At 45.5% G+C, this 25,468-nt stretch overlaps 1 protein-coding gene across 2 annotated transcripts; it reads left to right on the top strand.

Annotated features, from left to right (window-relative positions):
• The first annotated feature begins 1,086 nt into the window (after positions 1 to 1,086).
• GOLM2 (golgi membrane protein 2) lies at positions 1,087 to 23,689 on the top strand. Of its 2 annotated transcripts, XM_063347051.1 has the most exons (10): positions 1,087 to 1,728; positions 8,225 to 8,279; positions 9,313 to 9,415; positions 10,522 to 10,612; positions 11,534 to 11,678; positions 12,544 to 12,624; positions 12,973 to 13,071; positions 14,473 to 14,646; positions 19,197 to 19,364; positions 23,584 to 23,689. In XM_063347051.1, the coding sequence occupies exons 1-10, from the start codon at positions 1,402 to 1,404 to the stop codon at positions 23,655 to 23,657; spliced, it is 1,317 nt and encodes a 438-aa protein (XP_063203121.1). In that variant the 5' UTR covers positions 1,087 to 1,401; the 3' UTR covers positions 23,658 to 23,689. The 2 variants fall into 2 exon arrangements, with proteins under 2 accessions (XP_063203121.1, XP_063203122.1); XM_063347052.1 differs by lacking the exon at positions 19,197 to 19,364.
• Positions 23,690 to 25,468: the final 1,779 nt, after the last annotated feature.

Here is a 25,468-nt window from a genome sequence, read left to right as displayed (position 1 = left end):
GAAGAGAGATTTCTGAGCAGAATTTTACAGGTTGGGAAGAAATCAACGTGTGTGAAATCCAGGTATAGTTCTGAGCTCAAATTTGTTATGTTTATATTGTATTTACATTATTCAGACAAACATTTCCTTTCTCAAGGTGTTCAGGTTTGCACCGTGTATCCAAACAGAACAAGCTTAACAGAGCGGACTCAAAACCCTGTAACTGTCTAGCTTCACAATGAAGTAAAATTTGCAAGACTAGATTTATAATGTGAATCTACACCGCCATCTGCAGAAAGCAGATTGGCAAATTAATTGGCTACCAGTATAGTGGCAATTGAAAGTGCCAAAATGCAAATATTGGGATGCAAGTACGGTATAGAACCAGGTGGAAAAGGGATATATATGACACCATTATCACAGCTGGCAGATTGTGCACAACGTATGCTGTACATCAGGAAAGGAACACAGTTTATTCCTTAATTGTCGTTCTTTTCCCTCCTTTTAGGAGGAAAACTGATCCCTGTTTCTCCCACATCCCCTCAGCACCGTTTTGCAACTTGAAGCTATGGCGACTGGATCATGGATGAGCATTAAAACCACATACAAAGTGCATGAGCACGGCCGGGGCCTGCTGCTGCGATGCGCCCCATGTCCCGAGCCCGGCCACCAGCTGTTTCAGAGCAGTTCTATCCCACTCTCCCCCTGGGAGGCCGATGTGCCACAGCAGCAAGAGATTAATGGTTTGTGAGGCAATCTGATGAAGAATCAATGCTTTATCCGAGTACTTCTTATTAAACAAAGCACTGCTCTCCTCACACAATTTCGAAGGTATGCCGTGTTTCCTCAGGAAACACCTTTCAGGAGAAGCACCAAGTGTGCTACTCCACCTCTCCCGCCCAACCACCCGTTATTTCGGACCAGCCCGTCCCCTTGATGTCCCGGTGCCGCCGGGGGGGCGGGTGTGTGTGCCTGTGTGTGCTACCGGCGGTGCAAACCCGCCCTCCCCGGTCACCGACCCTCCCGGGCCGCCCCTCTCCCCACCCCCGGCAGAAAATGGCGCCGCGCGGGCGGCGGGGGGCTGCGCTCTCGCGAGAGGCGGCGGCGGAAGGGGCGGGGCGCGGCGGCCGGGCTCGCTGCCGGCCGGCGAGGTGGGCGGCGCGGCCTGTCCCTCCCCGCGGGGCGGCCACGGCAGCGCGGCCAGAGCCCGGCCCCCGCCCGGCCTCCCCTCGCCCCGCTCCTCCCCGGGCAGCCCGCTCTCCATTGCTCTCCCTCAGGGTCCGCCGCTGCCGGGGATGCGCCCGGCCCCCCGGGGCAACCAGGCGCCCTGAGCAGTCTTCCTGACCCCCCCCCCCCCCGCCCCGTCCCTGCTTCTCCCCTCTCAGGCGCGGGCGGAGGCGGTGAGCGGGTGAAGCCTCCCCCATGGTGGGCTTCGGGGCCAACCGGAGGGGCGGCCGTCTGCCTTCCCTCGTCTTCGTGGCGCTGCTGGTGGTGATCGCCATCCTCGCCTTCAACTGCTGGAACGCCTCGTCCCGCCAGGCCCTGCTGCAGGAGGAGCTGGCCGAGCTGCAGAGCCAGGCCAAGCGCACCGAGGTGGCCCGGGGGCGCCTGGAGAAGAGGAACTCGGACCTGATGGGCAAGGTGGACTCCCACAAGAAGCAGCTGGAGCAGAAGGAGGCCGACTACAGCCAGCTGAGCAGCCAGCTGCAGGCCCGGGACGGCCAGGTGAAGAAGTGCGAGGACAGCAAGGTAAAGCGGAGGGGGCAGCCGGGCCCGGGCTCGGCGGGGGGATCCCCCGGCGCCCTGCGGGGTGCCTCTGCCCGGGGGACAGCCATTGCTCTGGCCCGGTGGTGGCCGGTGGCCCCGCAGCGTCCGCAGCCCGGCCTGGGGGTGAAATAAGCCCCGGAGGCACCGGTGCCTGGAGCTTTGGCCGCTGTGGAGACATTGCAGCGCGCCCGGGTTCCCGCACGCACCCCAGAAAAGAGCTGCAAGGGTCCAGCAAAGGCAGTGTCTGCGCTCACAAGGAAAACGCTGAGAGCTCGCTGTTTTGCAGATGTCTACTTTAAATTTTTATACTTTTTTTTGAGCTTTTTTCCTCTGCTGAGCTTATTTGATCTTTTGTGATCAGTCAGAAAGCTATACGCAGCCCTAAAACCACAGTTTGCTTGTCCTCAAGGGAAACGAACCAAGTATAGCATTGCAGTGTAGCACCCCTGAGCTTGTCTCTCAAAATGCCCTGCACGTCAGGGGCTGGTTCATATGCTGCCAGTGTATACCTGAAAAAAAATTAAATTCTTGCTGCTGACGTAACGTGTCATTTTCATTAGCTACAATGCTAATCCAAAATTCAGCTTGCCCTTTCATGCGGAGGTGGCCTGGGGTTTTCTTTTGTTGTGGAAGGGAAAATGAGTGAATGCATCAACTTTCACTGTTCCACTTTCATCATCATCACAGGCAACTCTTCACAAAGGAGTTAAGCAGACAAGTTCTTTTACTTAGTCATGTATGGAAGCGTGTACTCTATTTGCATGCAGTTCGTAATTCTGCTAATTGAACACTTTATCACAGTAGGATTTATGGAAATATCACAGGCTTATTACTGGCTGTGTTTGTTTTTCTGGCCCTTTCATATCACTTACTTGATGAGCAGAATAAGGAAATGCATTGAATTGTCACAGAAAAACTGAATACATGCATGTCTCATTACAGAATTACAGCTTTCTTCAAATTGACTTAGTGTTAAAGTTATGTTTTATTTCCTACCGAATCATTAAAATTAAGCCATTTGTGTGTTCAACAAACTTGATTTTTTTCATTTCTTAGTTTTTTCTGAGATTAGGATAAAAAGCCTGATTAGATATGCAGTGGTGAGTACTGGTGCTCTCCGTTGGAAATAAATGCAACTAACACCGTTATACTATAAATCTCCTTTGATTTACAAATAAGTACTCTATTCAGATATCAGAATATCAAAAGTCTGATGAGTAAGAGAAGCTGAACTCAAACCAGTGTAGGCTTTAACAAAGATGTAAAAGAAAAGTTGTAGTTTTCTAAACTGTTGGGATTTTTGGTTTGGCTTTTTTCTTGTTTTGTTTTTTTTTTTTAATTGAAGAGGGCAGATAGGTTTACTTGTTCTTTGCCCTCCTCAATAATAGCAAGCATCCAAAGACGGTAGTAGCTTGAAAACACAGGAGGTGGTCAGTCATGGCACCGCATGTGAACGCCCTTTCACAGCCAGACTGGACAAATTAATGGAGGAAGTCTGCTGAAGGTAGATAAATACACTGAAACAGCCTCCGAGCTGCAGACTGCTGGAGAAGTGGTTAAGGATATTCAAGTGAAGTAATATAGGTGGGTATTTGTAGTATGGCTGTTCTTTAGGTAGGTGAAGTTGATTTTGTGTTCCTGTTATTTAGCCTGTGTTCATAGGGCAATGAACTTGTTTCATGCATGCCTGCAACTCACTGCCAGGTGTAAAACTCCACTGTTCAGGTAAGCTATCAGTTACTGGGTTGCATGGCAAGGCTTGCGTTTAATACAAGAAATTTGTATATATTTTTTTTAAATCTGTGAGTCTTTACTGTAGGACACCAGGAGAGAAAATGCAAGTGCTAAGTCAGGGTGTCTCGCGGGGGTTACTGGAAGCCAGAGCCCGCTTTGGGGCACAGGATAGAAACCGAGGTCTGCCTGCTGACGGCTTCGCTGCTCTGCGTACTCTGGCTGGGCTCTGGACACGCTGGCAGCCTGACGTCTCACAGGGCAGAGCAGGGGGGGAGCAAGGGAAATGTGATGAGTAAACCTCACAAATTAATCTTATCGTTAATTGTATGCATACTGCAGTATATGCTCTGTGTCTTCGTTCTTTGTTCCAGAAGCTGCCATTTAAGGTCATGCGAGCTAGTAGCTTTTGGAATATCCTCCCTTCTCAACTTGTGCTGAAAATGTTCAGTGTGCCTTAACAGGCAAGAATAGCAGTATGCTTTATCAATAACCACTCACTGTCCCTTTCTCTTTTTCCTCCCGTGTGAGCTACTGTCATGTTCTCAGTGGCAACAATCCTATTTTTTTTCTAAAAAAAAAAAAAAAAAAAAAAAAACAAACCCTTTAAGCGACTATACTTTAGAGAGTAGAGAATAAAGCTCTGTTTTAGAGAATAAAGGTCTGTTAAAAAAAAAAAAGTAGTAGGCATAAAGTGTCTGCTCAAAAAAGGCTTGACTGATAATTTTTTTTCCTCTCAACAAACTGTTTTTTACCTATGATCTTACTCCATTTGTGAAATGTAGGAGCTATAATAAAACACCAACACAGGTAATTCCCAGGGTATCGAGTGATCACAACAGATCTAGACTTGTGTCATAGAAAACTTATTTGAAAGATGCTACTCTGGTGGTTATCATGGTGTCAGTTCTGCTTTATGCTCCTTTGTCTTCATAAGAGAGTCTTTGCCTTGTGGTTATGTAAATCAAGTGTGCGTTCCCCCAGTGTTGAGGTGACTTGAATTTCCACAGGCAACTTCCTCCTGGCTCAGTGATATCTGTAGTGGAGCCCAGACCCTTGTCTCTGCCCTCCCTCCCCTGCGTGCGTACGAGCCAGCCACACTGCACCACAATATTCTGTGCTCTGAGGAGCAAGTGGAGTAGTGTGACCTGGTGTCTTGCGTTTAAAAAAAAAAAAAAAAAAAAAAAAAAAAGGGAAACAACAAACCCACCCCCGCCCCGGTGAGTTCTTGGGAATTATTCTCTTCTCCTCTCAGCCTCTGCTCATCTTGATGAGCTCATGATGGTCTGCTGGGCCTTGGAACAAACCAGAGGAGTTCTCCTGGGGCTCCTTCTGGGAGGTTGACAGGGGTGGCGGTTGCCCCAGCATTTGGGGGGGGTGATGTGTGCAGACTTAGCTTTAGTTTCCTGAGCATTTCATGCTGGTTTGCAGCATGCTGTGAGGATACTCTTTTTTTTTTTTTTTCCCTATAACTTTACACATCCCTTTGCAATAAGCACAATAAAATGATTGAATGGCAGGCATTTGTGGTGGAGAGCTTCCAAGTGGCAACCATCCAGCGCGTAGGGGCTGGTAGCTCTGTGTTTGCTGTTGCAGCTCTCGGAGCATGCCTTTCTCATTCCAGAGCCATTGCTGGCAGTGCCAGGTATGTAATACTGCCTTGCCCCGTAGCTGGTGCCTAGAAATGGTGCTTCACAGGATGACACTGTTTAGTAACCATCCCTGGGAGCAGCCAGTTATGTTCTTCATTGCCAAAACTCCTTGACAGCTCTCAGTTTGCAAAGCTGTAACTTTACAGCAGTGATGTTGAGAGCATCTTCTGATCTTGCTGTATGTTCCTGATGATCACATTGTCATCTCCGATGCTGTGCTCACTGCTTGATGATAGCACTGCCTATTCTGAAAAAGGCAGTCGACAACAGTATAAAGATCATGGAATCGTGGCATATAGACCCCTGTCCAAACAGACTTGGAAAGACTTCCCTGTGCTCTTCCAGCACATGCCCTGGTAATGTGCTGGGAGTGCCCGGGCTGGGGAAGCGGCACAGAGGAGTACGGACCCTCGTTTGTGCTGATTCCACAGGCAGTTCGGAGGGTGTTCTTGTGCGATAAATGAGTCACAGGGAAATACGGGTGGATGTTTATGGTTTACCACTTATTTCAATGGAAAGCAATACCACCTGTGTGCTGCCCTGCCACAGAGCGAGCTAAGCTCCAGCCTTTGTAACTTTTTTCCTTACAGTGCCTTTCAATATAAGACCTTTAACAATTCAGCCAGCGCTGCAAGGTTGCCTTGCATGTACATAGCTCCAGCATGCACAGGACTTTTGATGTTTTTTTCCTGTGCACAGCTCATTGGGTTACAGATGATTTGTTTTATACATCCCAACTGCTTTGGAAAGGATCTGAAAAGCCGCTGAGAAATATGAACAGTACAAATAAGTCTAGACTCAAGGAGGACACAGCTCAGAAAGAACTGGACTTGTGCCATGGTTTGTGGAGTGTGTTTTTTTGCATGTGTAGGTGGAACAGATCCCATGAATCATAAAAAAGCTTCTTCCCTTTCTATCCTTCAGATAAGGGACATTTGCTGTCAGCTGAGCTGTTTTGGATGTAAATTCTGTCACTTTTCTCTGAAACTCAAAATTGCCAAAATGAAAGATTGTGTTATAAAACTGATGCTATCTTCAACTCAAACTCCTGTTAACAGACAGGCAGCCCTCCCCCAGCCTGTTGCAAGTCAAATGTGTTCTAGGATGAGCAGAAGCAAGCCAGTAGGAAGGCTTTAGTCTGAATTCTGATAGCTGAAGGTTTGAAAACAAGCCGCTACTTCCCAGGATCTCCTTTGGTTGTAGACTTACTGGGTTCTGAGAAAGAACTGCATTACAGTGGAGGATGGGGAAAATTTGGTGATTATTGCCAGTGGCTTTGTAAAATAGGGAGAGATACTTTTTCATTAACACTCAACAAATCACTCTATTTGTCTCTTCCCCTGTCCCGGTGTCTGTTGGACGCAGAGCTGGAGGGCTGGGTGCCTGGTGGAGTAGACAGTCTCAGTGGTGACTTTCCTGTTGCGCTTCTGTGCAGGGGTTGCTTGCGCTTTTGAAATAAAGCAGGGGAAGCCCAACCGGGGCTTTCCTTTGACTGAGTATTGTTCGTTGTGCACCCTGTAACCAGAGTGTCTTGGTGGGCAGAGGACGTGTATAAGGGCTTCACAAACGCGTGGCTCAACCACGCTCCTGAAGAGTCCCTGTTGGGTGTTTTCCCTTTGTAGCCTATTCTAGAGCAGTATGGTCAGCGTTCTCAGGTTACCAAAAGATTGCATCATCTGCCACTCTGGCTTCTTTTTTGGGGGGGAGAGCCTTGTGAAGTGGCTGGGTGGGCCTCTCCAGGCTCCAGAAGCCCTCTTGGCCAGTGTCCCCGGCTGGGGCCAGGGTTTGCTGCCAGCGCTGCCCGTGTGCGTCGCTGCTCGGGGTGAGCCAGGATGCTGCAGTCTGGCACAGACCACGCTCTCCATGAGCACTCTCCTTCCGAAGGAGTGCCTGTTATGTGAGCGGAGCTGTTGGATGCGTGCCCCCCTGTACATGCTGTTCTGCAGAAAATCACGATTTCAGCAGTTCTTGCATGGCCGTACTTGCTAAAGTTAGAAATGCCTGTCTCAACCCATACGGGACACATTGAGTCAGACGGTCCAGAGGCTGAGTGCCTCTTAAAAACAAACACGATATGAAACATTTCTAAAGAAATTAACAATTTGATAAAAGGGAAGGTAGAGGTGGGTGGAGGAAGTCTTAAAATAAGGGCACATGTCTTTTGTGTTTGTTTTGACAGGAAATGTAGGTAAGTGACTCAGACAGGGAGGTTCAGAATGCGTGTGGGAATTGAAGCAGCACGTGTGCCCCACGGCAGCGTCGCTGTGCTGGTACTTCAGCCTGGGATTCCCACAGGCAATGCTGACCTTGTAAGCCAGGAATGGCAACCCTCCCAGCACCCTTTCTAGAGTTTACATCGATCATGAACTTACAAGAAAAATAACTACAGCATCAGCGTTGCCTGGTGACAGTTGTGGATTTTTTCACCCTTTCTCAGTATCCTCTACATGTGCCTCTTTCTCTTCATTTCTGCTGGTTTTTGTCTTGGTGTATGTCTTTACGTAAGAACAAGACAAAGCCTCTTTCCTTAATGACTTTGTGTACATGCATTTCTTTTTGATTGTAACTGCTATTTTTTTCCTTACTAAAAATACCAAATGAAAAGCTGTTGTGGAAGCCTACTGGTGTCAGATTCTCTCTTAAAAATAAAATGTGTATTATGAATATTAGGTAATATCACATTAAAAAATTACTTTAAATATACGTTAGGTAAAAATTGGTTTAGCTGATGATGCTGTGTGATTATTTTAATGCACTTATGCTTCGGCATTGGAAATTCCCTGTCTCCTGCAGTATCAGAATGCAGAGCGTTTATTTTAGTCATGACAGAATCTACTTTTTTTGATAGAAATATGTTCTGGAAATTAATTTAAGTCCTTGTTAGCAAAACCTAAAGATAGTGTTTGGATTGGTGATATCACACAGGTAACTAAATACACATTTCCTGTATTTACAGGAACTTTGTATGCGTCATTCTGATAATCCTTTACATACTTTGTCTTTACAATGAAAACAAACGCACCTGTGTCTTCACAGTCTGACCCCTCTCTCACCTGCTGATTGTCTGTATTTACGCAGCCATTTCTTCCTTTCAGATGAAGCTGCAGAACAACATATCCTATCAAATGGCAGACATACATCGTTTAAAGGGTAAGGAATTTATGGCCAAAAGGTGATCTGGCAGACTGTGAGTTGTGTGGTTTTTACCTGCCAAAGTACTGTGGAATACATTTTAAATGAAAGATCAAGTGATGCTGGAACGTGGCATAACGTGAAATTTCATTATATTTGTTTATTACCTAGTCTGGTTAAGAGTAGGGTTGGCTCTCCTCGGCTTTGCTCTGCTGACTGCAGAAAGAACACGCATTCTGGCACTGCTTACTTCCAAGATACTAGAAACGTTTGCATGACCAAATGCACAATTTCGTATAGTTTGGATCAGCAATGTTGTGATACTTAGGCTGGGTTAGAAAAGGTCCAGAAAACAGCTTTTAAGGCTGATATATACAGACACGATTGCAATCTTACTCTGTGGGTTTCAGAGTGACCTGGAACAGCTAACGCCGAAATGTGAACATGCCTGCAGACAACATATTTGGCATTTCTGCCTATATCTGTCTAGCTGCAATTTAAAATAGTAGAAGCTTAACAGTAATTTGTAGCCTGAGGAGCAGGGAGAACAACTTCTAGAAAAATTACTTGTGAAGATAGGAATATGTATTGGTTTTATAGGAATATGTATTGGTTTTATGGATAGTGTGAAGGTACCTTCTTTTGTACATTTATTACAGAACAAGAATATTTGACCATTGAGCCTACAGTCACCTAGTAGTACTTTTATGTTACTCAGAATAACACAATCTTTCATGAAATTAAGGAGGTTTCCAACAGATAGGTGAAATAGCACTGTGTAAGTCTTCTGAATGAAAAGGTAAAGAAAAATTTAGGGGGGTTGGCACAGTATCAGAAGAATTGTTCTAAAATTCGTAGTGACATCTGGCATACGTGAGTAAATTGGCATCTTTTTCAAGTTAGTTTAAGAATCTTTAAAGTATATCTAGAAGAAATAATGTAAAACTTGAGCAAATTTTTAACTTACGTAGCAATATTGCAAGTTGTATCTGCCGTGGGGCATTTTTTCTTGTATTTCTATATTCATGTTGATTTTTGCTTTTTGGTCTAGAGCAACTAGCAGAACTACGTCAGGAATTCATTCGCCAGGAAGATCAGCTTCACGAGTACAAGAAGAACAATACTTACCTTACACGGAGATTGGAATATGATAGGTATGTCTTCAGCAGTGTTAGTAACTGTAGGCTTCTGTGTGTGTGATGGAAGTCTGGATTTATTAAAAAGTGCAAACAAATCCTGTTCCTGCTAATCCTCAAACGGGAGTGTGCTCGCTTGGTGATGTAACTCTGGCTTAGCTAGTTGTTTGATTTTAAAATTCTGGTTTTTTGTGATGTTCTGCTCCTCTCCCAAAACAGAAATATGATCTAAGAAAAATCTGACTTACTGGAATTGTTCAGCATGGGACAATTTTAAGCCAATGCACTTTTTATAACGTGGAGATCTTCGTTAACAAATACTTGGAAGAGTTTAATCAACACAGTTCTGTAAGCCGCCAGGCTTGTTAATTGCTGTCTTTCTATAAATGTAATTTTATTTTTATCAACTGAGGTTGAAAGCATTGTCTATACTGAAATTTTAAGTTGACCTCAGCCTTTTCAGTTTATGATGGAGAAGCAGAGAGAACAACTACTTCTGAAGCTATGAGGGAGGTTAACACTTTGAGAAAATGTTTCAAACTTTCACATAAAAACAATCTCCTTTGCTCTGTGTGCTATGTTGAGTACTTGCGGGTTTGTAGGAGGCTGGAATTTTGTGGAATTGGGTTGATCTCGCTGTGACTTGTCAGAGAAGTTGGGACACTGAGCGGTGTCATTCGCATCTTGTTATTTGAGTTGGTAGCAGTAACTGATAGTAGTAGTTGTGCATCGTCTGCGTTGACAGCCGTGGGAGATATATTGCTTCCCTAGTGGAATTAATATATGCTGTTAGGTTAACTGTTAACTGTGACAGGTTAACTGTGAAGCTTGATTTTTTCGGTTGCTTTCCAGGTTTTGCAGGAAATATGTTCAAGGCCATTCTGTTTATGTTACTGTTTTTCTGCTCTGTCCCTATTTTTTCCAGTTCTGCTTTCTTTCTGTATTCAGTCCATTTCCACTCCATACACATTCCAGGACAAGGCTTTTTGGACAGACTATTCTAGTTATATTTCAGGTTTGGCTTTTTGTGCCACTTCATTTTTTATTTTTTTTTACCCTTATTTTATTTATGGGAGAGCGGATACAACAAATTAAATGTAACTAACAACGTGTTTCTAATCAAGTCTGCAGTGTGGGCAACAGATCAAGGAAATGAGACTGCAACATGAAGAAAACATGAAGAAATTAATGGACCAAATTATGCGGGAACAAAAGGTAACGCACAGCTAAGTTTCTTTGTTGAATTAGAAGAGCGTGAAGTCTGCTGTTTGTTTGACTCAGCATTTGAGATGTATGGAGGCCCTGGACATTTCTTCCCTAACTTTTTGTTAAATACCGTCCTGAGCAGCCCTAAGTGAGTATTAGTATAAGAACAGCTGGCTGTTTTGCTCCATCAGCGAGCTGAGCCTTGAAGAACAGGCTGAATTCTTTGCTCTGCTACAGCCTTCCTGCATGACATCACTGCGAGGGATTTCAGTTTCTTCTCTGTAAAATGGATATTACTTTATAGCTCTCCAGCGGACGATCTGTGTTCTTACAACCTTATATAGGTTATTGCAAAGGGGAACCTGATCTCTATTGAGGCCTCGAGGTGCTAATGTGATGCAAATAACAATGGCATTGGAATGGTATCAAGGGTGTAATTATGTGGCGCAAGCTGCCAGTAGAATATGGGCCTCTTTCCTACAAACAGATGAAATAACCCGCACTTCTTAAAATTTCATTTCCTTACTTCGTCTGTTTACAAACATTTCAAAAGGCAAACTTGAAGTAGATTTCAATCAGATCTTTCTTAAAATCTAGAATTGTTTCAAAGTCTGTGACCTGAGGTTTAAGGCCAATGATACCTTAACCTATTTGCGTTACACTTAAGAGTTAGATATGCCAATATAAATGTCATGCAGCCATGCTGTATTTTACATTTTCTGTTCAGTTTTGTGTCCATATTCTCATCTCCTACCCTCAGGATTCAGGTTTGTATATAGAGGACTTCTGCTGTTGTTTGCTTTGGTCATCATCTAATTCATAAATGCGATTTTGCTTACGCAAAGTAAGCAAATTTTAATTTGAGGGGGTTTGTTTTGTAATTTTCAGGGATGTGCTTAATATTGGTTCCTTATGAATTTGTTCTAACAGGCCACACAAAAAATTCAGTCCAGTAAAGACACCGAAGTAAGTCCCAATAATGATGACCAGGCAATATCTAAGACTGCTCCAGAGGCAGAAGATAAAAACACAGTAAAGAATGAGCAGCCTTCAGACCATGTTGTAAATGGGAAAGGTATTTCCTTTTTTTCTGTCATTCCTGATGGATAGTGGGCCACTTGTGTTCTATCTTTTGCCATCAACATAGAATTGTGCCTTTCTGTGAAGTAGAGCAATGAATTATTTGGCTCAGATAACTTGATTAACTGCATGTGATTGTAGTAAGTTAGAGTTTATAGGTATCCAGAGACTGGCATGTCAATTCTCTGGGTCCTGTTACGAACGTAGTTTTTTGCACAGTTTTGGGTTCATGTTGGTTCATTTGGCATCTCCTTCCTCATGTGGGCAGCTGTGAACTGGGGCTGCCTCTCCGCTCCCGCTAAGGAGCATTGGGATGAGCTGGGGAAGGGTGTGCTGTTGGAGAGCTGGGATCTGCGCAGAGGAGGTGGCTGGCGGTGAGGAGGAGTCTCCACTTGGGGAAGTTGGCAGGAACAGCAGGGACCTTCGGCTATCAGGAGCTGTACAGGAGGCTCTCAGCGAGTAACTATTGCAGTTGTTTCCTCCTTGTAGGCCTCTCCGAGAGGCACATGGGTTCCCTTCGTTGCTACTTCTTGAGCTGCTGAAGCAGCACCTTCTTGTACGAGTTCAGTGTCTGTTCCGGCCGGCCCTTGCAGCAGGCTCCGCTTACGTGGCTACCAAGGGCAGCGTGTCTGTTTCCCCTCCTTTCCTGAAGATTGCACGGACCTTGGGAGCGCTGCTCCAAAGCAGTCTTCAGTGGCTTTGACAGAACAATATAGGAGTGCTGTAGTTGCGTTATCAATATGGGACATGTTCTGTGGATAAAGGACTTTTCTTCTGGTCTTAGAGCCTTCCACAAGAGGGAAAGTCACTGTTCAGACTTCAAGGTTAATAAGGCAGAGTGTCCTATTCGTGTTTTACAGAGAAAATCAAACCAGGAGGAGATGCAGGCATGCCTGAAATAGAAGATAATGATCCTGCTAAAGCTGAAGATACTCCCACCGGTTAGGAGAAATATTTTAATACTTCCACATTTGGGTTCTTGGTGTATATATTCTGTTTGAATACCATGTGTTTCATAGTGAATGCAAAGTTTTAAAATCTCTCTATGATAATAAAATTCAAGTGGGGTGAAAATCTGATAATTTTTACTGTGCTTTAGAGGTTTATTTTCCAAACTGAATGCTTCTCATATTATCATTTATCCCAGAAATCTTGTATTTTATATTTTCATCTATGGTTTGAACACAAGAAAACAACAAGAAAAAGTTTACAGGATTGTTAGAGGAAGACCTGGTATATACTGTCTGTTCGTTTCACGTTAATGCTTTTATCTGTGTATTTTATTTTAGCTTTAAAGAAGCCACTTATTTCAGCTCCTAAAAGCGAAGTTCATCAGCCTGTTATAAATCTTCCAACTGAACAGCCCCACGCCCCAAATCTGGCACCAGGTAAATTCTTATTAGCATGTGACAAGTCAACATTTTGTAGGAAACTTGCCATTCAGTATCTGCTGCCATATCAGGAATGATAGCGGTACGTGGCCAGCCCCTTGTTCGGGTTTGATGTGGGCACAAAAGAAAAACAAGGATCAATTTCTGCAGGATCCAAAATTGAGTGTATTCTTAGTCCGGCCCCCTGAGGCACTGGGGTTGCTGGTTGTGCGAGCTCTTTTTGTGTCCGTGTCCCGTCCTTCCTCCAGTAATTTCTGAGCCTTTTGACCAACTTCAGCCAAATTTGAGAGTTAGACGTTTCAAAGGTAAGTGCTTCAAGATTTCTCCACTGGCAGAGGAGAGTAATTGAAATTAATACTCTTACTTAGGGATGCTAATTAGGTGGGGCTGCAACATACCATCAGGAGCTGGCTGTTGGTCTGTCGGTAGCCAGTTGGAGATTAAACGTCGGTACTGTCACTTGCTCAGTGTCCTCCTGTTTCTGTGACCAGCTCACTGGAGGGTGATGTGAGGGAGGTTTAGGACATGTGAGAAGTAACAGTACTGCAGTGAAAGGGTTTAGAAGAATTGCAATTAGAAAGGACGGAAATCCATGAAAATACACTTAATTTTAATCCTGGCAGATCAAGTCACTTTGCTTTAATGTGAAAGAGAATGTTAGGTTATAGCTGCGCTGTGAATGTCATATTCAGATACTGACCGGCTAAAAATCATCAAATATAATGTACTTGATATATTTGTGACGTGACCAAACAGCTTGAAGCTTTTTGTTATGTCCATTATTGGTTCTTCTGAAAAAAGGCAACAGAAGTATTTCTTAATTTCTTTCCTTTTGCAGTGGTTCTGTAAGCAGATTAGAATACCAAAATTAGTGAGTTCAAAGTCTGTATACGCATTTGCAAATGTCAAGTCTTTTAAATAGTTTGGGTTGTTTTGTTCTTCTGAGGTAGTCCTTCATTTTGACTCTTATTAATGAGAAAACATGAAAAATAGTGAGTGAAATGCTTGCTTCATCAAATTTAGAGTTTATCAGCAGAAGTTGATGTGAATTTCGAGGGGACCAGGGTTTTCTCTATTCCTTGATTATGTAGTCCTGTGATTCTGCTTATTATTTTTAGCATAACTTCTGTGACCTACTGCAACCTTCTCCTCAGATCGCAGCTCTTGAAACAATAAATGCTGCTTAATAGATTTGAAAAGCAGAATCAGCAGGAGGAAAAAAAAATACATAAACGCATTATTGTTTTAGGCTTCATCAAGCACTTAAGTACATATACAAATGCAGCTGAGAAGGTAACAAGTTAGGATTAATTACGTATTAAAATGTGATGAATTAACTTTTGTGGTAGCCTTCTTCTGGAACTGTGGAAAAACCAAACGCGCTTCCTCATTCTCTAGGTTTGCACAGTGACAATGATGGAAATGCCGACATTGCAAAGCAGATACCTCCAAATTCTCTCCAGCACTTAAATTTTGAAGAAAATATGGAAAATCAGAACGAACACAAAATTGAAACGGACCATATAAAAATTCCAAAGAGCAGAGTCAGTGACTTGCAGAAGATGAAGCAAAGTAAGTTGTCCAGTAGCGCGTACTTCGGTATATTAAGATACTCACTTTATTTTCTATCTGTAGTAGTGCCTCTCTGGAAAATAGGAACCATTTCAGCAGGTGGCCTTCTGCAGAGGGAGCCTGAAAAGAAATGTTATATGTTACCGTGTAAAAGATATGCCTTAATGTCGCACCTTTCATATATATACCTTCAGCCATTTTAAAAAGTCATTTGCTTATAGGAATTTAAAATGTGTAGTAATTTCCAAAAGCGTTTAAATAGATTAAGTGAAGACTTCTGATACAAGCATGACACCGAGTGACTTATATTCACACTGTATTACTTGACTTAAATACGACGGTTTGGACAATACTGTAAGAATTCAGCCCGTACGTAGGGGGTCTTTGTGGTGGTATATGTGTTTTGGCCAGAAGTTTTTTCTTCTGCGTGAGGAAGTTTTCCAGAACCCTTCTCTGCCATGTCTGCTGGAGGAAGAAGCCTTCAGACGGCAGCAAACCATGGATTTGTGTCGTCTGTGGGTAATACTGCTGAGGCTCAGTGGGCAGACAGCAGGAAAGAACTCCAAATCCACACACATCAGTCTGCGAACTGGGGGGTTGGAGGTGCCTCTGCCTCATGGCTGATTCCGTAACGGTGGGAGAGTGTCATCCCTACAGCATTTCATTTAGCGTCTTCCTATAGGATCGTTATGTGCAAACAAGTTTGTTATGGTATCAGTGGAGATACCGTAGGTATCTCCTAGGCATACCTTACGTATACCTTAACCCTGTTATTTTTAGAGAACTAATTCCAATTTTTTGGCGTTTGGGTGGGGAATGGGCAGTAAAAACAGGAATGTGACTTTGTCGTAGGCAAATTAATAGAGACCTGTCAGGAATAACTTGCTATTTGGTGGGTGCACAACTTTAAGAAAAGAGTATTCAGAGCATGGGTATCACTACAGTTTTATTTGAAAAGCCTCTGTGAGGTTTACAAAGATGCAGCCTTTGCCTGGCACCGATTGGCATTTTGAGTGCTGGATGACAAACACCGTCTGAGATGCGGCTTTGGCAAGACAAATGTTTGTAAATGTAAAAGTAGTCTGCAGTTAAGAATGGAGAATGACATGCCCAGAGTAAGTGGCAAATAGCAAGTGAGCAGTTCAGCCAAAACCGATGTGGTCAACAGTGGGTATCAGTCACTAATAAATGTTTGAAGTGAGGTTTTTCTTCTGGGATGTGTTAACAGGAATGTCAAATAAGGTAATAAGACGGAGTAACTAACTCTGTTTTACCTAGTGGTTGCGAGGCCGTCCTCTGGCTTCAAATAGCAAAGAAAGATGATGGGAAGCTGGAAGGAATTTAGAGGAGAGAAGGAAAAAAAAAAAAAAAGGTTTTTGTATAAGGGGGAAAAAAAGCTCTAAAAAGACCCGGGTTGAAGAGGTAGGGAGCAGAGATCGATTCACTGTTGTTTTTTAGAAACAGATCCTCAGGGAAGGCTTCAGTTATTTTAATATCACTCGTGAATCTCTCTGATGAAGTGGGGATAGGTGTATCAGAATTGGCATGTGGCTTCTGCAAGCTTTTCTTCTACTCGGTGTATCCTGAGATGTGCAAGATGATTTAGTTTATCAAAGGAGCTTCTTGAAGATCCTGCCCTTGTCTGGCTGAGCAGCTACAGCTGAAGTGACAGAGCTTCGTGTTTCACTTGTTGGGGTTTTGCATGGATTGTCTGTCTTCCCTGGTGATGGATGAAATGATGAGGGGGCCCAGCGTTGTAGACACAAGCAGTGAATGAAACGTCTCCGTTGTAGGCTGTGAAGGGCTACCCCGGAGTCAGCGATCGTCACTGACTAGTCTTTTCCTTTTCTCTTTGCTCCTTCGTATCTGGAATAACTTACATTGTACACTGTAATGATGCAGTGAGGGAGAGACTGTATCGCGTATGGAAATAGCTAATCCAGGTTTGTAGAAGATTTGTTTCCTGATGGATCGGCAGTGGGTGCTCTGAAAGGTCCATTGGGGATAAATTCATCCCTCCGGTGTAGGGGAGCCCAGCTGCGGTGCACAGCTCTCCCTGCAAGTGCCTGGCTGGGGTTTGGGTACCGAGCGCTTCAAAACGCGCTGTGCATCAGCCCATGGGACGAGCCCAGTAACCAGCGTTGGTCAGGGCATCTGGCATATCTGTCGGGTTCCAGAATCGGGGAACTTCTTCCCAGAAGATATTTTCCGTCTTTATTTTGAAAGCGCTGGTAGAGGTACAGAGCTGGGCACATCGCACCTGTTATGTTTCAGAAGCAGCAGAACCTGAAAGCGACTCCAGCAGCGTCGCTGTTTGTGCTCTCTCCTGGAACAGAGCCGGGTGCAGCCACCTCCAGCCCACGCTGCCGTGTCCGGCTGTGCCGTAAGCGGGTCCTTGGTGAGCAGCGCATGGACAGCCGCTCTGAGGAACGTGTTTAAGGATCCAGCTCTGAGTAATACCCCGTGTGGCTATTCAGAATTCATCTCGGGAAATGTTACCTGCAGATTTTAGCATCGGCGACGTCCGTATGGGGCATCCCGTGCTGTCACTAACCCCTTGTGCTTCAGGACGACGTACCCCCCTGTGCCTGAAATAGCGAGTTGGCGTAATGCTGGCGTTACACACGCTGACTCGTGTCGTGGCTGGGGTGATCTGAGAGATCCACAACGTGTCAGGATTCCAGATCCTGTCTGGCTGTTTCAGAAAGCGATGGCTGTGTTGCTGGCTCCAGCTACCAGCGACTCTTGTTCCGGTGTAGCCTGAAGTCTCGCTATGCCAGACCATTACGTATGCCTTTGTTAGAGTACGGGTGTTCTCCCGCTGTTGTGCGGGAAGTCATCTGCTGCCTGCGTCCCTTGTACGCCTGGTGCTGGAGCCGCTGCCGACCCCCGGGCCCAAACTGACTGCTGGTGCGGTGTGTGCGCTCAGCCTTTCCTCCCGCGGTTCGAAGTAGCTTGAGCTAAAAGACCGAATGCTTAAAGCGGAGCGAAGCACCGTAGTGAAGGAGTAGCTGTGTCCCGAAGCTGTGCTGGGATCCTCGCCAGGGCCGGCCCGTGCGCCGGGCTGCGCGTGAGCTCGGCTGACGGGCAGGTAGGGCTCGCCGTGCTTCCTAGCGTCTCTTTTCTAATACTGTAACCTTTCCTTCTGTCAGTTTAAATTTATTCAGTACTTGTTTGTCACGCTATTTCTGGCATATATACAGGCTGGGTTTTTTGTAAGTTAGGTCTGCTTTTTATATATAATGCAGTGTGCAAAAATGCAAACAGTAATAGCAGGGATTACTCAACTAGAGATGAATAGAGAATGAATAATATATTAGACTTCTGATTCCTAAACAGATCATAGTTTCTTCTCGCTTATTTTATGAAATTAACTGAAACTTCTGTTTCTGTACATTTGAGCTGCACGAGATGCGATTCTTCTGCTTTTCTTCCCCACCCAGATGGGCACTATGTTATTGTTTCTGTCCTCACTTTTATATACCGCCACATGTGACGAGTTTTCATTGTTTTAAGAAATAATTTCATTTTTACATCTGTCCTCTGTCAGCCCAACCTCCTTTTTAATCCTAATGTTGAAATCACATTCTTCAGTTTTACTTCTCTGTTTAATGGCTTCCACTGCGAATCCCTTACCATCTGCCTTGGCAGAGTTTTTTTCTGAGTCCGTTTCCAGTCTGTAAGGATTGTATCGCACTTTAATCCTATTTTTTCCGTTTATACATAATCCCTCCAGATCTGTATCCTCTGCAGACTCAGTGTGGTGTTCTTTAAGCGATGGGCGAGCAGACTGTGCTGCGTTGGACTTGAACACGTCTCCCTGTATCCCATTAAACACCAGCTCCCAACTTGACATCACACCATTAATCTTTCACTGTGTGCTTGGTTGACTGTCTGGTCATTTCCGAGTTCCAGCTAATTCTCTTTTTTTGTGCATTGTTTCAGTATCAGTATCGGGAACTATTTTTAATTCTTTGCTGGGAGACAGAAATTCTGAGTTCAGAACATTTTGAAAACTGTTAAAGCTTAATAGGAAACCAGAGTGCAAAGCCAAATTAATTAGGTAGTTAAAAAAATCAGTTCAGAGATGCAAGGCAGATCTTTGCTGGATTTTTACCCTTGACAGAATGGTACGCGCTCTGCAGACATTACCGTCTATGAAGTCAGCAATATATTGCTCTGTCGTGCGTAGAAAAATGCCAGTCCTCAGAAAAAAGTCTGGATGGAAAAACTTCCTCTGTATGCTCTTCAGCATTTTAAAAAACTTTAATGAGTGCCTGTAGGTAACCAAAGTTGGAGCTTTTTGTTTGGGTGCTTACTCTAGCTCTTTTCTCCAAAGAGTGAAGCTTACAACGATCCGATTTCACAGGACCCAAGTGCCGAGCGGCCGCGTGCATCCCTTCGGCACGGAGGTGTTCCCCCCTCGCCCCTTCCTGCTCCCGCTGAGCCTGCCCCAGAACCCCCACTGTCCGACCTGCGCCTGCTTTCGGTTAGAATCTTCCTGTTTCTTTCCTCTCTGCTTCTGACTTAATCCTTTGCCTACTTCACAGGCCGATTCTTTGATGAGAATGAGTCCCCTGTTGATCCGCAGCAGGGTTCTAAACTGGCAGATTATAATGGGGATGATGGTAACGTGGGTGAGTATGAGGCAGACAAACAGGCCGAGCTGGCTTACAATGAGGAAGAGGATGGTGATGGTGGAGAAGAAGACGTCCAAGGTGAGCTTGGGCCTTATCTCCATCCCATTGTAATAAAATCCACGCTGAGTTTTCTTGTTGAATTTGTGTAAAGCCTTGCTATTTTTAGCTGATCAAAAATTTCCAATATAGACTAAATAAGCTTTAGGCAATCTTTAAAATTCGGCTTTCCCTCCCTGTGAAAGCAATGTTACAGCAGTTCGCAGGGAGAGGGTGTTGATACCTCCTTTCAGTCCTGTGTACGGTTTCTGCTAGGAAAATCGAGACACTTCAAATTTCGGAAACGGTTTTGTCTGAACCCCCCAACCTGGTATCTGGCGAGTTGGGATGCAGTCTTTGCCATCACGGAAGCAGTTTTCAAATACAGAACCGTCGGTTTTTGACTACTGCTTTTGTCCCAGCTTGACAAAACCGTGGTGGTACGCAGCGAGGTCTCAGCAACTCTCAGCGTGATTTTCGTGCGTTGTACACAGATTCAACAGGCTTCTGGTTTTCCTTGCTAACCAAACGCCAACACTCACGACTCTGGCGCTGCCCTAATCCCCGTGTGTGCATGTTCCCTCCTCGTTCTGCATGTGCTCCGTGCGTCACCCTCCCAGCGCGTACCTGCCCTCTGTCTGCCGTGTGTTCTCCCATCCTCCATCTACTTGTTTGGGAATATTTTGTGGAAGGCTTGCATGTCTCTAGGGTGAAAATGTTTATGTAAACATATACGGTATTGCCAACTAAGGAAAGTGCAAAATAAAAAGGGGAAAAAAACCAAACCCCAAATACCATGATTTAAGTTCTACGGGCACCCAGATTTTGATTTTTAGCTGGTAGTTTTTCAGACCTGTCTCTAACTGGTATCCAAGCATAATTAATGGGAAAAGCTGATAAAAAATCAGCTGATTTCTGTGGGCATGCATCTAACTGTGCAATGTGAGCATTTTTTGGCTGGGCTGGTAGTTTGAAACTCATGAACAAGCAAAAGAAAAGTATGGATCGGAACCCCGGGCAATTAATTTACTGATAAAAATGAAAACGCCGTTGCTGCTCCTGAAGATGTGGCCTGTTTTGTTACACGTGCTCAAACTAGCGGCGGATTTCAGTCACCCCGGATCGCTAATGCCTGTTCCTCTGGATGGGTTGTTAGTGGGTTGTAATTACTTGTACAAGCCAACTTCCCAGGGCCGGTACAAGAGTGCGCACAGCTGCTGCTCTCCGTGCTGCGCGGGGGAGCCGCTGCTGATGACGGAGGTGTAATGCAAAGGAGAGCCGGGATGTCCCGTGTGTGTGTGTGTCCAGGCTCTGCTCTGCAAATCCAAGCAGTTTGTGGGTCGTGTTTTTCATGGTTTTTCAGGTTCAGTTCCTCATCGTTAAGCGGTGGGTGATGCCCGGCTGCTCACCCCTGCAGTTCCTTAACTGGGTGGACTTCAGAGTACAGTTCTTGAGGTTTTAACCGAGGCCACGTAACTGTTACTGACTCTGTGCTGACTTCTGCCGATTGCCTCGCCGGCCTCTGGGCTCCTCTCTCCCCACAGACCCCCGGGAGGTGGAGGGGGTGGACGGGGCTGCCCAGGCCGTGCGGGACACGACGGTGTTCCCACTGCTGGCAGCCCTCGCTGTAGCTCCGGGCTCCGTGCCGCTTGGCTTACCGGCACAAATACGTTGCTGTGGTGGCCTTTACGGGGACACTAATGGCTTTAGGTAGCAAGAGTTAGTATCGGGTATGCTGTAAAGTGTTACCAGTAACACGAAGAGCATTCCTGTGTGTGCTTACGGAAGGGCAGGCACCATATGGGAGTAAGTGGTGGGAAATTAAAAACCATAGTGTTGGTGCTTATGTAGCTACGCGAGGGGTGTTGGGCAAAACAGGAGCTGTAACTGGAAGTGGCCACATAAAACTGTTTCCCATTTAGACGTGGTACCTTGTCCCTTCACCGCTTGGGTGGCTTCACAGTTGGACTTGGCAAAAATGTTTTTTCTGACCAGCCCCTCCGTATATCTGTGTAGGCGTAATGGATTTAATACCTGGTACTAAATATTGAAGAGGGACTTCTGGAAGCCTTGTAAAGAAGAATAGCCGGAGCAGCATTGTGTTACTACCTCAAACTTAATTTTCGAAGCCCTTCGTTGTCTGCTAATAACCCGTTGACATGACTTGCGATACAAGCGCGAGCGCATGGCAAGGGGTACTGCCAGAAGCAGCATTTGAGAAAAAGCGTCTGCTTTAGTCTTTAGACGAATTTGTTTGCAGGGTAGGAGAGGGTAGGACTGTGGGGGTTTGGGGGGAGGGTGGTTGTAATTGTTTAGGCAGGGAAAAAAATGAATTTCTGTCTAAAAACTATTAGAAAAACATCACATGGTTTTGTGTCAGGCTAGAACAAAGCATGTGGCATGTGCAAACAAAGCAGTTTAATTAAACATGTTTTTCTGTTGCCACTAGAAATGTGTGGGCCTCAGATTGGAATTATCAGAGGCAAATACACAGCGGTGGGAGATGGGCTGAGGCGAGCGGCAGGATCCAGCCTGGCCTTCCTTCTCGCAGGCCACCTGCTCGGAAGGCAAGGTGATACGTGAAACTTGTTGGCTTCTGCTGCAGCAAACCTGGTTTGTGATGGCTGGAGGATTACAGAGCGCACGCGATAGCCACGTGCTGCATTAGTAGTTTCTTAGACCAAAGGCGCGTGTCATGCAGATGGCCGTCAGCCTCCCGCTGCTGGGAGCAGGGTGCCATCGGGCACCCCCTCGCTCCGGGGGGGACAACTCTTGTAACGGTGGGGCAGAGCTTCAGACCGCTTAGCATCTGCTCGCAGACTTAGTGAACTTCAGCTTTGCTTTCCATTCCTGTGAACACGCGTCTTCCCTGAACATAAAACGACGTGGCTTTGAAGTGCAGGAGAAGCTTTTTAACTGAAACAAAGTGCAGTTTTAGGGTTTTTCACTTATTGCGGGAAGGCGGCTGGGGGCCCACACAGGAGAGATCTGCATGATGGCAGGTAGAATGCACAATATTATAATGCATTTTAAAACATCACTTGAAAAAAATGATGTGCGTTTTCTTGATGGATTTCTTCTGTGTGTGCTACAGGAAAAGGTTATACTGAGGATGCACAAGTTTGGGGTGGCTTTTTTTTTAATACCATGATTTTTCATGAGGCTCAGAAACCAAACGCCAGGGAGCAGCAGTCAAGCAGCAGGACAGAGTAGAGCGGTGGGGAGAGACAGTCATTCTGGGTCTGAAGGACGAGATGAGACACCTCCGCGCGTCCAGCCACGGCCGGAGCTGTGGATGTGTTGTAAGGATGAGCCCAGCGCAGCCGGGACGGCCGAGGCCCCTGGACGGCCGCTTACGGAGCATCGTCCCTGCCCGGCTCCGCTCCCGCCGCGCGTTCCGCAGCATGGCGACGGCTGGGCTGTTCGTCGCGCGGGAGCCTGGCTGGACGGGGCTGCTCCAGTTGTTTCAGAGCAGCGGTGACAAATATTGTGTTGATTCTCCGGCGGTGCTGAGAGAATGTTGATTTCCGTTGACAAGAGGCTGGAAAAGGCTGAGAGCTGCCTTTTACTTGTCTAAGTCTCTCTTCAAATTTCACCCTCAAGTCTGAGACACCAGATAGCAGCACGTGAAAATGCTGGCAGCAAAGTCAACTCCAGCCTTAGTAAAAATCCCCTCGCTGAAAATGCGGGGTGCCAGCTGGGTGCGGAGGTACCGTCTGTCCGCTCGGAGCAGCGGGTGGTATCGCCTCCGTGCGGAGGGGCTCACGCCAACTTCTCTGCTCCACCCGGGAGGTGCCCACCTTCCCGTGAAACCTCACAATGTATCGGCTCTAGAACGGGTGAAGAAACGGCAATGTACCTTCTTGCCAGAGCAGGTGACTCCGTAGTGGGGGTGTAGTGGGAGAGTTTGAAACCTTTGAAGGAACATTCTCCAATTACAGTAGTAAGTGTAACTAGTTCCGCAGTCTTTTAAATCAATAAACCTCTGGAACACGGTTGCGATAAAGCCAAGGATATTGAATAGTGCGAAGCCCCGGTCCCTCAGGAGGGACGACTCCCCGAGCGCTGACAGCTGGGCTTGCGATTGCAGGCCCAGGGGGGTTCTCCCTCTTTTCCCGGTGCCTCCGTTCCCATCCGGAACGCGGCTGATCCGGTGGGGATGTCTGCGTGGGCTGAGAAAACATGTTGAAATATACTTTTTTTTTAAATTTTTTTTTTCAGCAGTATCACATCAGATTTGATCTGAATGTTTCAATTGCAGATGATGAAGAAAGAGACCTACAGAACGACCTGGTTGATTACGGCAAGCCACGCTTCAGCGACGGGGTCCTGTGAGGCTGGAGTCGGCAGGAGCTGGGGATGGGGAGAGATCGCAACTGAGGAACTTGAAGTGCTGCAAACCTGAACCATTTTTACTTGTTACTTTAAAGGAAGCCGATAATTAAAAGTGATGCGTAAGCTCAAAGTCAGCCAAGTACCAGAAGGAACCAGTTCTGTACATATGTACATAGTTGTACTATTGCAAATTGTATTAAAACTACATTTTTGTTGTTACATTGAGCCAACTACTTAGACTGTACCTTATCTGTAATAATCTTTACATTTAAAACCGATATTATAAATACGGGCTGAATTGTTTCTGCAATTTAGAAAACTTTGTAAACTGGAGAACTTGTACAGTTTGTATCTCATGTAACAAATACACTGTGGAGACAATGTACAGCCAAAGGACTCCTTTTCTACAGCGACACCTGTGCGAGCAGCGATCCTGCCGCGTACCTCGCGAGCGCTGTGGGTTTGTGTCTTGCAGGTGAGCTTTCAGTGGGGAATGAGAACGGAATGTTTAAAAAAGTGCTCCTCCCTTAACGTAAGCGAGGGAAGGCTGCGAGAGTCTGCGGAAGCAAGTACCGTTTTAACTCTCCTAGGCCGTGACCAAATCTCGTCGCTAGAGCTGGAAATCGGTGGAATTAGAATTTTAATAATTCGATACGTCCTGAAGTTGTGTAACTAATAGCTTATTTTAAAAGGTAATATAAATAGTTCAGCGCAGCTTGTAGGAAATCTCTGTGTATGTGCTAAAGAGAGCGAGTGTGTTAATGCGGAACAGACCAACCCCCATCAGCTCTGAGGGGACCGTGGCGCGAGGGTCGGCGCTGCCCCTCGGGGGACGCGGTGGGGGCACCCCTTACTGTCCCGAGACCATCCATCCCGTCTTGCAGACGCTCAAGTTAATTTACGGTTTAATTCTTTGATAGAGATCTCTAACCATCTGCCACGTTCCATGTTTTGATTTTCTATACGGAAGGTTTGTAAGTTAGATACTTTTTGTATTCTATGTTTAAGCACTTTCTGAATTTTATGGAAATGATTCTGTTGATCTGCAGTAGTGGAAATTAAGGTTATTAACCCAGCCTGCTTCTCCAAAAGGGCTACTGTGAAAAGAAATTATAGGGCCTATGAGGTGGGTGATTGTACTTTATCTCCGCGCGCAGGTTCCTGCTTGACGTAACGGTTAAGGTTTGCCTGATGCCAGTCCTGGGAAACCTCTTCAGTAATTTCAACGGTCATACAAATCGGGGGGGTTTGGCTACAGGGATCTTCTACCAATCAGTCTTAAATATAAAAGAAATAAAAATTTCAGATGCTGGCAACGTATCTCAAGTGGTTTTTTGTTGAAGGCTTGAGCTCTGCATTCCGTGCGCCGGGAGGCAGGTGGGGGAATAGCCCTTTGCGTGGTGGGATCTCCTTTCAGTTGAAAATAAAATGCTGAACCTGCCGAGAATTAGATGCCGTACTAATACCACGGGATAAGTATAAACTTGTACCAGGATTCTAAGGCTAGCAGTCTTCAGTAAATACTGTATTTAAGAACCACAATTTTTTGTTTGTCTTAAAATGTAATTTCACCCTGAATTAGGTGTTAACTTGATTCTTCTAATGAAAGCAACGTTTATGGGTTCTAATAAATTAAGTTCTTTAAAGTATGTGAAGTTTCTCATTGTTTTTTTTTTTCTTTTGACTTTTTAAAATTGATTAACGAGGGGCTTCCCAGGAGCAGAGGTATTGTGCCGTAGGAGCGATGGCCACAGCTGTTTGATGAAGGCCAGCCCTGGGCAGTGACGGAGACGAGGACCCCGCTCCGTGTC

The sequence above is a fragment of the Chroicocephalus ridibundus genome, chromosome 9 (genome assembly GCF_963924245.1).
Source record: "Chroicocephalus ridibundus chromosome 9, bChrRid1.1, whole genome shotgun sequence".
In the NCBI taxonomy this organism is placed as follows: Eukaryota; Metazoa; Chordata; class Aves; order Charadriiformes; family Laridae; genus Chroicocephalus; species Chroicocephalus ridibundus.
The sequence above is the reverse complement of the archived record's forward strand: the minus strand, read 5'-3'. Positions and strand labels throughout refer to the sequence as shown.